Source organism: Ranitomeya variabilis, chromosome 5 (assembly GCF_051348905.1).
Source record: "Ranitomeya variabilis isolate aRanVar5 chromosome 5, aRanVar5.hap1, whole genome shotgun sequence".
NCBI classification, from domain to species: Eukaryota; Metazoa; Chordata; class Amphibia; order Anura; family Dendrobatidae; genus Ranitomeya; species Ranitomeya variabilis.
In genome coordinates, this window is record NC_135236.1 from 681,656,805 (window position 1) to 681,670,832 (window position 14,028).

At 54.5% G+C, this 14,028-nt stretch overlaps 1 protein-coding gene across 1 annotated transcript; it reads right to left on the minus strand.

Moving 5' to 3' along the window:
- LOC143774105 (histone H1.11R-like) lies at positions 1–718 on the minus strand. The gene has a single exon (XM_077261406.1). The coding sequence runs from the start codon at positions 691–693 to the stop codon at positions 64–66; it is 630 nt and encodes a 209-aa protein (XP_077117521.1). The 5' UTR covers positions 694–718; the 3' UTR covers positions 1–63.
- Positions 719–14,028: the final 13,310 nt, after the last annotated feature.

Here is a 14,028-nt window from a genome sequence, read left to right on the forward strand (position 1 = left end):
CTGCGGGGAGGAGGTGGTGGCTCTGATAAGAGCCTTTGTGGTATGAGGACAGGGCGGCTCCTCTCACTTCTTGGCCGCGGGCTTCTTGGCTTTCGCCGCCTTCTTAGCGGGGCTCTTGGCAGCTTTGGGCTTGGCTGCCTTCTTTGTCGGGCTCTTCGTCACCTTCTTGGGCTTCGGAGCGGCCTTCGGCTTCTTGGGGCTCTTAGCTGCTTTTTTAGCTGCAGCTGCTGCGGGCTTCTTGGCCTTTTTCGGGCTCTTCTTAGCCGCGGTCGGAGCCTTCTTCGGCTTTTTCGGGGATTTTGCCGCTTTCTTGGCTGCGGGTTTCTTGGCTTTGGCCGCAGCCGCCGGTTTCTTCTTGTCCTTGTTCAACTTGAAGGAGCCGGAGGCGCCGCTGCCCTTCACCTGGAGGAGGGCGCCCTTGGTGACCAGACCCCGGACGGCCAGCTTCAGGCGGCTGTTATTCTTCTCCACATCGTACCCTCCGGCAGACAGCGCCTTCTTCAGGGCGGCCAGGGACACCCCGCTGCGCTCCTTGGAGGAGGACACGGCCTGGATGATCAGCTCGGACACGCTGGGACCAGAGGATTTCTTGCTCTTCTTGGCGCCCCCTGCGGCGGTTTTCTTCGGCTGCTTCTTGGATTTGGCGGCCGGTTCGGCGGGAGGAGGAGCGGCGGCTGGTGCGGTCTCTGCCATCGTGCGATCAGAACTGACAGATGAATCTGCTGGAAGGAAAACACTGAGGATAGAGCTGGAGGCGCCTCATATATACAGTCACACTGCGCACTGATTGGTTGCTGATCTATCTCATCCTGAGCTCCTATTGGCTGACACTAGACACAAGCCCCGCCCCTCCTGTCTGAGCCGAGGGAAGCTCCGCTCTCCCCTTGTGCTTCCCTGCCCAGGATAATCGCCCATTACCGGCCAGGACCGGCCAGCAGAGCGCGCTGTCTCCGTGTCCTCCTCCTCCCTGACATCTCCCCCACATGTCTGTAGCCGTCACTGGCGGAGGAGGCAGGAAGGAGCCGGGAGGAGCCCCGGGATCTCCCCATAGTCCTCCCGGGCTGCTCATCACCGGGTCTCTGCGGAGATAAAACTGCTGCGGGAGCTCGGTCCTTCTATTCCCGGCACCGGTCACCACCGCAGGGATCTGTACCACAATCTGCACCGGGCAGGAGGCGGATTGTACGATGTGAGGACGACGGGGAGCGGCTGAGAGGCCGGAAGGAGACACCGGAGACAGAACCGCTCCCTGCAGCTCCTCTCCTGTATATATATATATATCTCCAGTGTGTGCAGTGTATGGGGGGACACGGGGGGCTCCGCTCCCTGCAGCTCCTCTCCTGTGTATATATATAGCCAGTGTGTGCAGTGTATGGGGGGACACGGGGGGCTGCGCTCCCTGCAGCTCCTGTCCTGTATATATATATATATATATATATATATATATATATATATATATCTCCAGTGTGTGCAGTGTATGGGGGGTCACAGGGGGCTCCGCTCCCTGCAGCTCCTCTCCTGTATATACTGTATATATATATATCTCCAGTGTGTGCAGTGTATGGGGGGACACAGGGGGGCTCCGCTCCCTGCAGCTCCTGTCCTGTATATATAGTACAGGCCAAAAGTTTGGACACACCTTCTCATTTAAAGATTTTTCTGTATTTTCATGACTATGAAAATTGTCCATTCACACTGAAGGCATCAAAACTATGAATTAACACATGTGGAATTATATACTTAACAAAAAAGTGTGAAGCAACTGAAATTATGTCTTATATTCTAGTTTCTTCACAGTAGCCACCTTTTGCTTTGATGACTGCTTTGCACACTCTTGGCATTCTCTTGATGAGCTTCTAGAGGTAGTCACCGGGAATGGTCTTCCAACAATCTTGAAGGGGTTCCCAGAGATGCTTAGCACTTGTTGGCCCTTTTGCCTTCACTCTGCGGTCCAGCTCACCCCAAACCGTCTCGATTGGGTTCAGGTCTGGTGACTGTGGAGGCCAGGTCATCTGGCGTAGCACCCCATCACTCTCCTTCTTGGTCAAATAGCCCTTACACAGTCTGGAGGTGTGTTTGGGGTCATTGTCCTGTTGAAAAATAAATGATGGTCCAACTAAACGCAAACCGGATGGAATAGCATGCCGCTGCAAGATGCTGTGGTAGCCATGCTGGTTCAGTATGCCTTCAATTCTGAATAAATCCCCAACAGTGTCACCAGCAAAGCCCCCCCACACCATCACACCTCCTCCTCCATGCTTCACGGTGGGAACCAGGCATGTAGAGTCCATCCGTTCACCTTTTCTGCGTCGCACAAAGACACGGTGGTTGGAACCAAAGATCTCAAATTTGGACTCATCAGACCAAAGCACAGATTTCCACTGGTCTAATGTCCATTCCTTGTGTTCTTTAGCCCAAACAAGTCTCTTCTGCTTGTTGCCTGTCCTTAGCAGTGGTTTCCTAGCAGCTATTTTACCATGAAGGCCTGCTGCACAAAGTCTCCTCTTAACAGTTGTTGTAGAGATGTGTCTGCTGCTAGAACTCTGTGTGGCATTGACCTGGTCTCTAATCTGAGCTGCTGATAACCTGCGATTTCTGAGGCTGGTGACTCGGATAAACTTATCCTCAGAAGCAGAGGTGACTCTTGGTCTTCCTTTCCTGTAGTGCTTGATGGTTTTTGCCACTGCACTTGGGGACACTTTCAAAGTTTTCCCAATTTTTCGGACTGACTGACCTTCTGTTAGGGGTCAAGTTCCCACCGCTGCACAAGGGGAATCTTGAGGCGCCTCCGCTGCAGTCTCCCATTCTCTAGCCGCAGTGGAGCCTGCTCAGCAGAGATGTTGGTCTGGCTCAGCCTGATTCTGTGCGTATGATTACTGCTGCCTTTCCAGGCTCAGCCATTGTAGCCAGTACTGGGCAGCGGCGAGCAGACGTCTCTGGGACTAAGTCCTGCTTTTACCCTTCTGAGCATGCCCAGGGTAAGACCTTTCATTGGAGGTCGGGGGTCACATGCTCAGGTCCTGTAGCAGCTCCCATTGGTCCTCTAGGAAGGTCCTGAAGTTGCTGCAGCTATAAAAGGTTCGCACGGCCATGCACTAGTATCAACTAAGTTGTGTGTTCAGCGCCAGTGAGGTCTTATGTATGTGGTTTCAGGGTTCGGCTGAAATAAGCCCCTAGAATACCGGCACCTCCGGTGAGGAGTTTTGTGTGTGCTATTCTGACTGCATGACCACTGTTCGCTCTATTTGGTAGCTGTGTTCCTCTGTGAGGTTTACAGGGCACAGCGTTCTCTTGTCTTAAGTGACTCAGTGAAGTAACAGAGTCAGCTTATACTGCCATATATTACCGTCACTTACTAGCAGTGGGTTTTACTCCTGCACGGTGGACCCTGGGTTACGAACGCACCTATTACTTTATAAATAAGCCGTAACATTACACTAGCGCCAAGGTCTGGCTAGTAAATGGCGGATAAACAGCAATCTTTGTGGTACATCCAGCAGCTGGAGGGTAGGTTGGTGGCTCACAAGTAATGTTGAGAGATACCTTCCGATATTCAAAAGTATCGGTATCGGATTGGATCGGCCGATATCCAAAAAATATCGGATATCGCTGATACCGATACCAATGCATATCAATGGGACACAAAATATCGGAATGTAAATAAGCCCTTTCTGTCCTTCAATATGCTGTGCCGGAGGGGGGGGAGAGTGTGGGCGGTGCGTGGGCGGACACCGAGTGTTTGTGTGTGCGGGCGGGGTCTGTATGGGCCTGCCAGGGATCTGTACAGGCCTCTCTGAGCTGTATGCGGCGTGCAGGGGATCTATGCGGCGTGCCAGAGCTGTACGTGGGCTTCCCGGGCTCTATGCGGCGTGGGGGGTCTCTGTGCGGCGTGGGGGGCTCTGTGCGGCGTGCTGGGGCTCTGTGCATGTGTTCAGGCATCGTCCGATGGGACTACAAGTCCCATCGGACGATGCCTGCTACACTGACAGTGATTGACACATTAGCCAATGATGGGACAGTAGTAGTCCCATCATCCGGCAAATGTGTTGAAAAAAAAAAAAAAAAAACTCCATACATACATACATACATGCATACATACATACTACATACATACTACATGCATACTACATGCATGCTACATACATGCTACATACATGCTACATACATAATACATACATACTTACTACATACATACTACCTACATACTACATACATACTACATACATACTACATACATACATACTGCATACATACATACATACTACATGCATACATACTACATACATACATACATACATACATACTACATGCATACTACATACATACATACTGCATACATACTACATGCATACATACTACATACATACTGCATACATACTACATACATACTACATACATACATACTGCATACATACTACATGCATACTACATGCATACATACTACACACATACATACATACTACATGCATACTACATACATACTACATACATACTGCATACATACAGTACATTCATACATTACATACATGACATACATATAGACATACAGTACATATAACATAGATTACATACTCACCATTACTTGTCACTTTGCTCCCCGAAGCCAGTGTCATCTGTAAAAAAATATGAAAAAAACAAACAACCAATATACTCCCTGCCCGCAGAAATCCACGAGTGTCCCACGACGATCTCCCGTGGAGAACAGCAGCAAGAGCTGTTGCAACCGCTCTCCAGGGGACCCAGGAACACAATGATGGAGGAAGGTATTCCTCCGCCGCTGTAAAAAAAAAAGTCCCTCGTCTGACTTATGCCATTGCTGTATGAGAAATTTTCCCACGCAGCTTTTTGCCATAAAGTGAGACCAGTGAACTATAGTAACCTCAGTGATGCACTGCAGGAGCCATTGTCTCCTGTTAGTATGTCACTGAAGGTCCTATAGAGCAGCGACATCACCCGATGTCACTGTTCTATAGGGGAGATCGTCGTGGGACACTCGTTATTATTTGGACTACGGCGGACAGGGAGTATACGGTTTATTATTTTACGTTTTTTGCAGGCGCTGAAGTATGGTAAGTATGGTGAAATGAAGAATATTAAAATACTTTTTCCTAATGTGTGTGTGTTTTATTAACCCTTTCTTACTATTGGATTAATAACGGATAGGCGTCTTATTGACGCCTCTCCGTTATTAACCCGGCTTAATGTCACCTTACAATAGCAAGGTGACATTAACCCCTTATTACCCCATATCCCACCGCTACACGGGAGTGGGAAGAGAGGGGCTAAGTGCCAGAATAGGCGCATCTTACAGATGCGCCATTTCTGGGGCGGCTGCAGACTGGTATTTGTAGCCGGGGGGGGGGGGGGGCAATATCCATGGCCCCTCTCTAGACTATGAATATCAGCCCACAGCTGTCTGCATAGCCTTTCTGGCTATAAAATATAGGGGGACCCCACGTCATTTTTTTGGGGGGTCCCCCTATTTTAATAGCCAGTAAAGGCTACGCAGACAGCTGCGGGCTGATATTCATGGCAGGCTACAAATATTGGCCCCCGGCCGTCGGCTTTCCCCCTCTGGCGCAGAAAATTGCGCGGGAGCCCACGACTGTTTTTTTTCCCTTTTTTTTAGTGTTTTTAAAATTCAATGCTCATAAAGGCCTGTTTCACACTTCGGTACGGGTCAGTCGCTATGCGTCGGGCCGATGTACCGACACACATTGTGAAATTTGTGCACGACATGGGCAGTGGATGCAGTTTTTCAACGCATCCGCTGCCCATTCTGAAGTGCGGGGAGGAGGGGGCGGAGTTTTGGCTGCGCATGCGCGGTAGAAAATGGCAGACGCGATGGACAAAAAATGTTCACGTGAACACACAGAGACCCAACACGCCGCACAGACACCCCGCACGCCGCACAGACACACCCTGCACGCCGCACAGAGACCCCGCACGCCACACAGAGACACCCTGCACGCCGCACAGAGACCCCGCACGCCGCACAGACACCCTGCACGCCGCACAGAGACCCCGCACGCCGCACAGAGACACCCTGCACGCCGCACAGAGACACCCTGCACGCCGCACAGAGACCCCGCACGCCGCAAAGAGACCCTGCACGCCGCACAGAGACCCCGCACGCCGCACAGAGACACCCTGCACGCCGCACAGAGACACCCTGCACGCCGCACAGAGACACCCTGCACGCCGCACAGAGACCCCGCACGCCGCACAGAGACCCCGCACGCCGCACAGAGACACCCTGCACGCCGCACAGAGACCCCGCACGCCGCACAGAGACACCCTGCACGCCGCACAGAGACCCCGCACGCCGCACAGAGACCCCGCACGCCGCACAGAGACACCCTGCACGCCGCACAGAGACCCCGCACGCCGCACAGAGACACCCTGCACGCCGCACAGAGACCCCGCACGCCGCACAGAGACACCCTGCACGCCGCACAGAGACCCCGCACGCCGCACAGAGACACCCGCACGCCGCACAGAGACACCCCGCACGCCGCACAGAGACACCCTGCACGCCGCACAGAGACACCCTGCACGCCGCACAGAGACACCCTGCACGCCGCACAGAGACACCCTGCACGCCGCACAGAGACACCCTGCACGCCGCACAGAGACACCCTGCACGCCGCACAGAGACACCCTGCACGCCGCACAGAGACCCCCTGCACGCCGCACAGAGACCCCGCACGCCGCACAGAGACACCCTGCACGCCGCACAGAGACACCCTGCACGCCGCACAGAGACCCCCTGCACGCCGCACAGAGACCCCGCACGCCGCACAGAGACACCCTGCACGCCGCACAGAGACACCCCGCACGCCGCACAGAGACACCCCGCACGCTGCACAGAGACCCCGCACGCCGCACAGAGACAGAGACACCCTGCACGCCGCACAGAGACAGAGACACCCTGCACGCCGCACAGAGACCCCGCACGCCGCAGAGACACCCCGCACGCCACACAGAGACCCCGCACAGAGACAGAGACACACCGCACAGAGACCCCGCACGCCGCACAGAGACAGAGACACCCCGCACGCCGCACAGAGACCCCGCACGCCGCACAGAGACAGAGACACCCTGCACGCCGCACAGAGACCCCGCACGCCGCACAGAGACACCCGCACGCCGCACAGAGACCCCGCACACCGCACAGAGACAGAGACACCCCGCACACCGCACAGAGACCCCGCACGCCGCACAGAGACCCCGCACGCCGCACAGAGACACCCTGCACGCCGCACAGAGACCCCGCATGCCGCACAGAGACAGAGACACACCGCACAGAGACCCCGCACGCCGCACAGAGACAGAGACACCCTGCACGCCGCACAGAGACCCCGCACGCCGCACAGAGACACCCTGCACGCCACACAGAGACCCCGCACGCCGCACAGAGACAGAGACACCCCGCACACCGCACAGAGATCCCGCATGCCGCACAGAGACAGAGACACCCCGCACGCCGCACAGAGACCCCGCACGCCGCACAGAGACAGAGACACCCTGCACGCCGCACAGAGACCCCGCACGCCGCACAGAGACACCCTGCACGCCACACAGAGACCCCGCACGCCGCACAGAGACAGAGACACCCCGCACACCGCACAGAGACCCCGCACGCCGCACAGAGACAGAGACACCCTGCACGCCGCACATAGACCCCGCACGCCGCACAGAGACACCCTGCACGCCACACAGAGACCCCGCACGCCGCACAGAGACACCCCGCACACCGCACAGAGACCCCGCACGCCGCACAGAGACAGAGACACCCTGCACGCCGCACAGAGACGCCGCACAGAGACACCCCGCACACCGCACAGAGACCCCGCACGCCGCACAGAGACCCCGCACGCCGCACAGAGACCCCGCACACCGCACAGAGACAGAGACACCCCGCACACCGCACAGAGACCCCGCACGCCGCACAGAGACCCCGCACGCCGCACAGAGACACCCTGCACGCCGCACAGAGACCCCGCATGCCGCACAGAGACAGAGACACACCGCACAGAGACCCCGCACGCCGCACAGAGACAGAGACACCCTGCACGCCGCACAGAGACCCCGCACGCCGCACAGAGACACCCTGCACGCCACACAGAGACCCCGCACGCCGCACAGAGACAGAGACACCCCGCACACCGCACAGAGATCCCGCATGCCGCACAGAGACAGAGACACCCCGCACGCCGCACAGAGACCCCGCACGCCGCACAGAGACAGAGACACCCTGCACGCCGCACAGAGACCCCGCACGCCGCACAGAGACACCCTGCATGCCACACAGAGACCCCGCACGCCGCACAGAGACACCCCGCACACCGCACAGAGACCCCGCACGCCGCACAGAGACAGAGACACCCTGCACGCCGCACAGAGACGCCGCACAGAGACACCCCGCACACCGCACAGAGACCCCGCACGCCGCACCGAGACCCCGCACGCCGCACAGAGACACCCTGCACGCCGCACAGAGACCCCGCATGCCGCACAGAGACAGAGACACCCCGCACACCGCACAGAGACAGAGACACCCTGCACGCCTCACAGAGACCCCGCACGCCGCACAGAGACACGCCGCACAGAGACACCCCGCACGCCGCATAGAGAGCCCCACGGTCACGCACAGACACCGCCCGCACACGCGCACACACGCAGTCTCAGCCCACGCACCGCCCACACTTCATTATACTGCAGAATTTCACTATAGGAACTTCCGATTCCAATATTGCAAAATTATCGGAACTCGTTTCGGAATTCCAATACCGTGAATATCGGCCGATACCTGATACTTGCGGTATCGGAATGCTCAACACGAGCGCTCAACCTCAGCAGTGGATGTTACCGGGCTTGCTGTTCAGGCTGGTAGCGTGGCTGCAGCAACCTTGTCCACTGCCACCCCTGCTCCAACTCTTTCTCGCCTCCTGCTGCCAGAGAAATTTTCTGGTGATAGTAAGTCTTGTAGGGTTTCGTGAGCCAGTGCTCTATACATCTTGAGCTTCTGGCCGCACGTTTCCCCACAGAGCGGGCTAAGGTGGGATTTATAGTGTCTCTCCTGTCAGACAGGGCGTTGGAGTGGGCTACACCGCTGTGGGAGCGTGGCAGCATCGGACTGGAGCACCTTGGGCCCACCAGAGAAAATCATTCTTGGGGCCCATTATGTAGCTACATAGAAACAGATACAAGACCACCAATTGTGCGGTAAAAAGCGCTAATATCAGGGTATAATATAAGGTAGTTCACGTCTTAATTATGTAGCAAGGGTTGGGGTAGCCCCCTCACAGAATATAATGTAGCCCCCCTCATAAAATATAATGCAGTCCCCTCTCATAGAATATAATGCAGCACCCCACAAAATATAATGCAACCCCCTCAGGTATGACGCAGTCCCCACCATAGAATATAATGTAGCACCCCCATAGGGTATAATGCAGCCCCTCTCATATAGTATAATGCAACCCACCACAGAATATAATGTAGTCCCCTGAGAGAATGCAGCCCCCCCATAGAGTATACTGTAGCCCCCTCATATAGTATGATGTAGCCCCCCATAATATAATGTAGTACCCTGAGTATAATGCAGTCCCCCACAGAATATAATGTAGCCCCCCCAGGGCCGTATTTAGAGTTTCTGCTGCCCTAGGCACTTTTAGTGCTGCCCCCCATTGGTGAGTATGACACTATCGGCAGTGACTTTGGCAAGAATCGCTGATGTGAAAGTCGCCTTTTGCAGCAGATCTGGCAGTTTTTCTGCATCTGCCGCGTAACGGATCACTTACAGCAACACTGCGTTCGGCCTCATTCATTCCCTATGGGATTTGCGGCACTTGCCGTGATCTGGCAAATGCGGTACCATACCTCCCAAATTTTGAAGAAGGGAAGGAGGTATAAAGTTTGCGGCAAATTTTAGGCCACGCCTCTGACCACACCCATTTCACAACTAGTCACACCCATATCCACGCCCCAACCACACCCATTTAGCACTGCTGATCACACTGTTTTATATACAATAATTATAAACAAAAAAAAATATGGCCACACAGTGCTCCATACTGTATAATGGCCACACAGGATACTCAATACAGTATAACGGCCACCAAGCATGATGCTCCATAGTGTATAATGGCCACACACAGTGCTCCATACTATATAACGGCCACACATGATGCTCAATACTGTATAACGGCCACACACAGTGCTCCATACTATATAATGCCCCCCCTTCTGTATGCATGGCTCATCTCCCTCCCATCCCATATGCATGGTTCATACTCCCCCCTGTATATATGGCTCATATCCCACCCTGTATGCATGGCTCATATTCCCACCTGTATGCATGGCTCATAAACCCCCTCCTGTATGCATGGCTCATATCCCCCCCTGTATGCATGGCTCATATTCCCCCCCCCCCCCCATGCATGGCTCATATTCCCCCCTGTATGCATGGCTCATATTTCCCCCCTGTATGCATGGCTCATATTTCTCCCCTGTATGCATGGCTCATACCCCCCCCCCCCCCTGTATGCATGGCTCAGTCATATTTTTACCCCTGTATGCATGGCTCATATCCCCCCCCTGTATGCATGGCTCATATTCCCCCCTGTATGCATGGCTCATACCCCCCCCCCCTGTATGCATGGCTCAGTCATATTTTTACCCCTGTATGCATGGCTCATATTCCCCCCCCTGTATGCATGGCTCATATTCCCCCCCTGTATGCATGGCTCCTATTACCCACCTGTATGCATGGCTCCTATTCCCCCCTGTATGCATGGCTCATATCCACCCTGTATGCATGGCTCAGTCATATTCCCCCCCCGTATGCATGGCTCATATCCCCCCCTGTATGCATGGCTCATATTCCCCCCCTGTATGCATGGCTCATATTCCCCCCTGTATGCATGGCTCATATCCACCCTGTATGCATGGCTCAGTCATATTCCCCCCCGTATGCATGGCTCATATCCCCCCCTGTATGCATGGCTCATATCCCCCCTCTGTATACATGGCTCATATTCCCCCCCTGTATGCTTGCCTCATATCCCCCCCTGTATGCATGGCTCAGTCATATTTTTACCCCTGTATGCATGGCTCATATTCCCCGCCTGTATGCATGGCTCATATTCCCCCCCCCCCCTGTATGCATGGCTCATATCCCCCCCCCTGTATGCATGGCTCATATTCCCCCCCCCCTGTATGCATGGCTCATATTCCCCCCCCCCCCTGTATGCATGGCTCATATTCCCCCTCCCCTCCTGTATGCATGGCTCATATTCCCCCCCCCCCTGTATGCATGGCTCATATTCCCCCCCCCCCCCTGTATGCATGGCTCATATTCCCCCCTGTATGCATGGCTCATATTCCCCCCTGTATGCATGGCTCATATCCCCCCTGGTATGCATGGCTCATATCCCCCCCTGTATGCATGGCTCATATCCACCCTGTATGCATGGCTCAGTCATATCCCCCCCTGTATGCATGGCTCATATCCCACCTCTGTATGCATGGCTCATATTCCCCCCCTGTATGCATGGCTCATATTCCCCCCTGTATGCATGGCTCAGTCATATTCCCCCCCGTATGCATGGCTCATATCCCCCCTCTGTATACATGGCTCATATCCCCCCCTGTATGCATGGCTCAGTCATATTTTTACCCCTGTATGCATGGCTCATATTCCCCGCCTGTATGCATGGCTCATATTCCCCCCCCCCCCTGTATGCATGGCTCAGTCATATTTTTACCCCTGTATGCATGGCTCATATTCCCCGCCTGTATGCATGGCTCATATTCCCCCCCCCCCCCTGTATGCATGGCTCAGTCATATTTTTACCCCTGTATGCATGGCTCATATTCCCCCCCCCCCCTGTATGCATGGCTCATATTCCCCCCCCCCCTGTATGCATGGCTCAGTCATATTTTTACCCCTGTATGCATGGCTCATATTCCCCGCCTGTATGCATGGCTCATATTCCCCCCCCCCCCTGTATGCATGGCTCATATTCCCCCCCCCCCTGTATGCATGGCTCATATTCCCCCCCCCCCCTGTATGCATGGCTCATATTCCCCCCCCCTGTATGCATGGCTCATATTCCCCCCCCCTGTATGCATGGCTCATATTCCCCCCCCCCCTGTATGCATGGCTCATATTCCCCCCCCCCCCTGTATGCATGGCTCATATTCCCCCCCCTGCATACATGGCTTATCCCTCCACCCCCTCTATCCTATAGATCTATGGTAAATAATGACACCGTCCGTTTCCTTCATTCTCCAGACCTCCTGTTCTGCAGTCACAGCTATTTTACTCCTCTAGACTCTCCATCCTTTTCTTCCCAATGTCCTACTCTACGACCTCCTTCTCCAAACCGTGATTTCTTATTTATAAAGGACCTTCCTGGCAGAGGAGGGGGCAGCAGAGCATAAGGAAGATGTTGCCAATGACAGTGGTTGCCATGGCAGTCGGGGGTCTAGGAAACTATCCGTGTCCCCACTGTGTATTTGCTTGTTTTTTTTATATCAGTGAAATTCATTTTTTTTTTTCTCTACTTGATGAAAAATGCAGTAATTGTAAAAAAAATGGAAACATAATTCCATATATAAAAGTACAATCACATACACACTGCAATTTATCGACAGGCAGAACCAGGACAATACATGGATAGGGAGCGGACAGAACACTGATGGGGCGCGGACGGAGCGCGGACGGGGCGCGGACGGGGCGCGGGCAGAGCGCGGATGGGGCGCGGGCAGAGCGCGGACGGGGCGCGGGCAGAGCGCGGACGGGGCGCGGGCAGAGCGCGGACGGGGCGCGGGCAGAGCGCGGACGGGGCGCGGACAGAACACAGCCTCTGGTGGCATCTGTTGCCTTTGCTCAGAGGCTCAAGTAATGAAACCCACAGCACAGGGAAAAGCGCACCATAATGGGGTACACATCACTATATGGGGGGCATCAATCACCACTGACAGAGCCCCTTCTCAGAGCCGCCCACCCCGGCAGTACATGACCTGGCTCCTCCGCTGCCTCCTGCGGATCCGCGTCCCCTCAGAGCGCTGGGTCCTAGCGCCGCCTCCACATTATTGTTCTTCTGGTAACTCTTTCGTTGCTCACTGACTTTTCCAGCCGTTCATCCTTGTGATCGGAGCTCTCTGCGTTTTGTCGCCGATTTTCCTCTGATGATGTTCCAGCATTTGCTCCTGTCGGATGTTCGGGTGACGGTTGGTTACAGCTCATTGTGCGGTATCGGAGCCTTCAAACATCAGCGAACACTAGAAGGGTGATCCTGAAGAGCTCCGGTGACTCCCGGCGGGTGTTAGGGCGGATCTCTAGATTATGGATATGACGTTCCCACACGTCACGCTGGTTTGTCTTCTCACAAAGCGGTGTCAGATCGAGCGATCTGCTAGTGTTCAGCGACCGATTTCCAACCCGACAGGGGTCTGATTCCCCGGAGCAGTATCCGCTCTCTTATAACACAAGCTCCGGATAGATTTAGTACACATATTACATATATACATATATATGTGGGTTATAAAAACAAAATCGCACAACAAATCTTCATAATAGAGACGGGTATAACGAGCAGTGACTGACGGCAGCGGTCTGTGGAGGAAAGAGTTAATTAAAAATACCATCCGAAAGAGATCAAGCTGAAAATGCAGCAGAGCAACGAAAGCGTTAACAGCCTATCTGCCTGCAACAGCAGAACACAGGAATCAGGCGGCACTAGGACCCAGTGCGGGAGGGATGCGGCGGCCAATCATCCGTCAGTAGTTACCAGTATACCCCGATATAGCGCTGCGTACCGTCAGTGAATATCCTCCATAGCGCTGCATACACATCGGACTTTTGTAAACGGGACAGAACCAGTGACCGAGAGCAGATTGAGGCTTCCGCATGTTCTGCTGCAAATCCAGAGTCCGATCACATTAATGCCTCTATTCCAGGAGCAGGTATTGGAGCCTTCCATGTAGGATGTGGGCGGCTCTGAGAAGAGCCTTTGG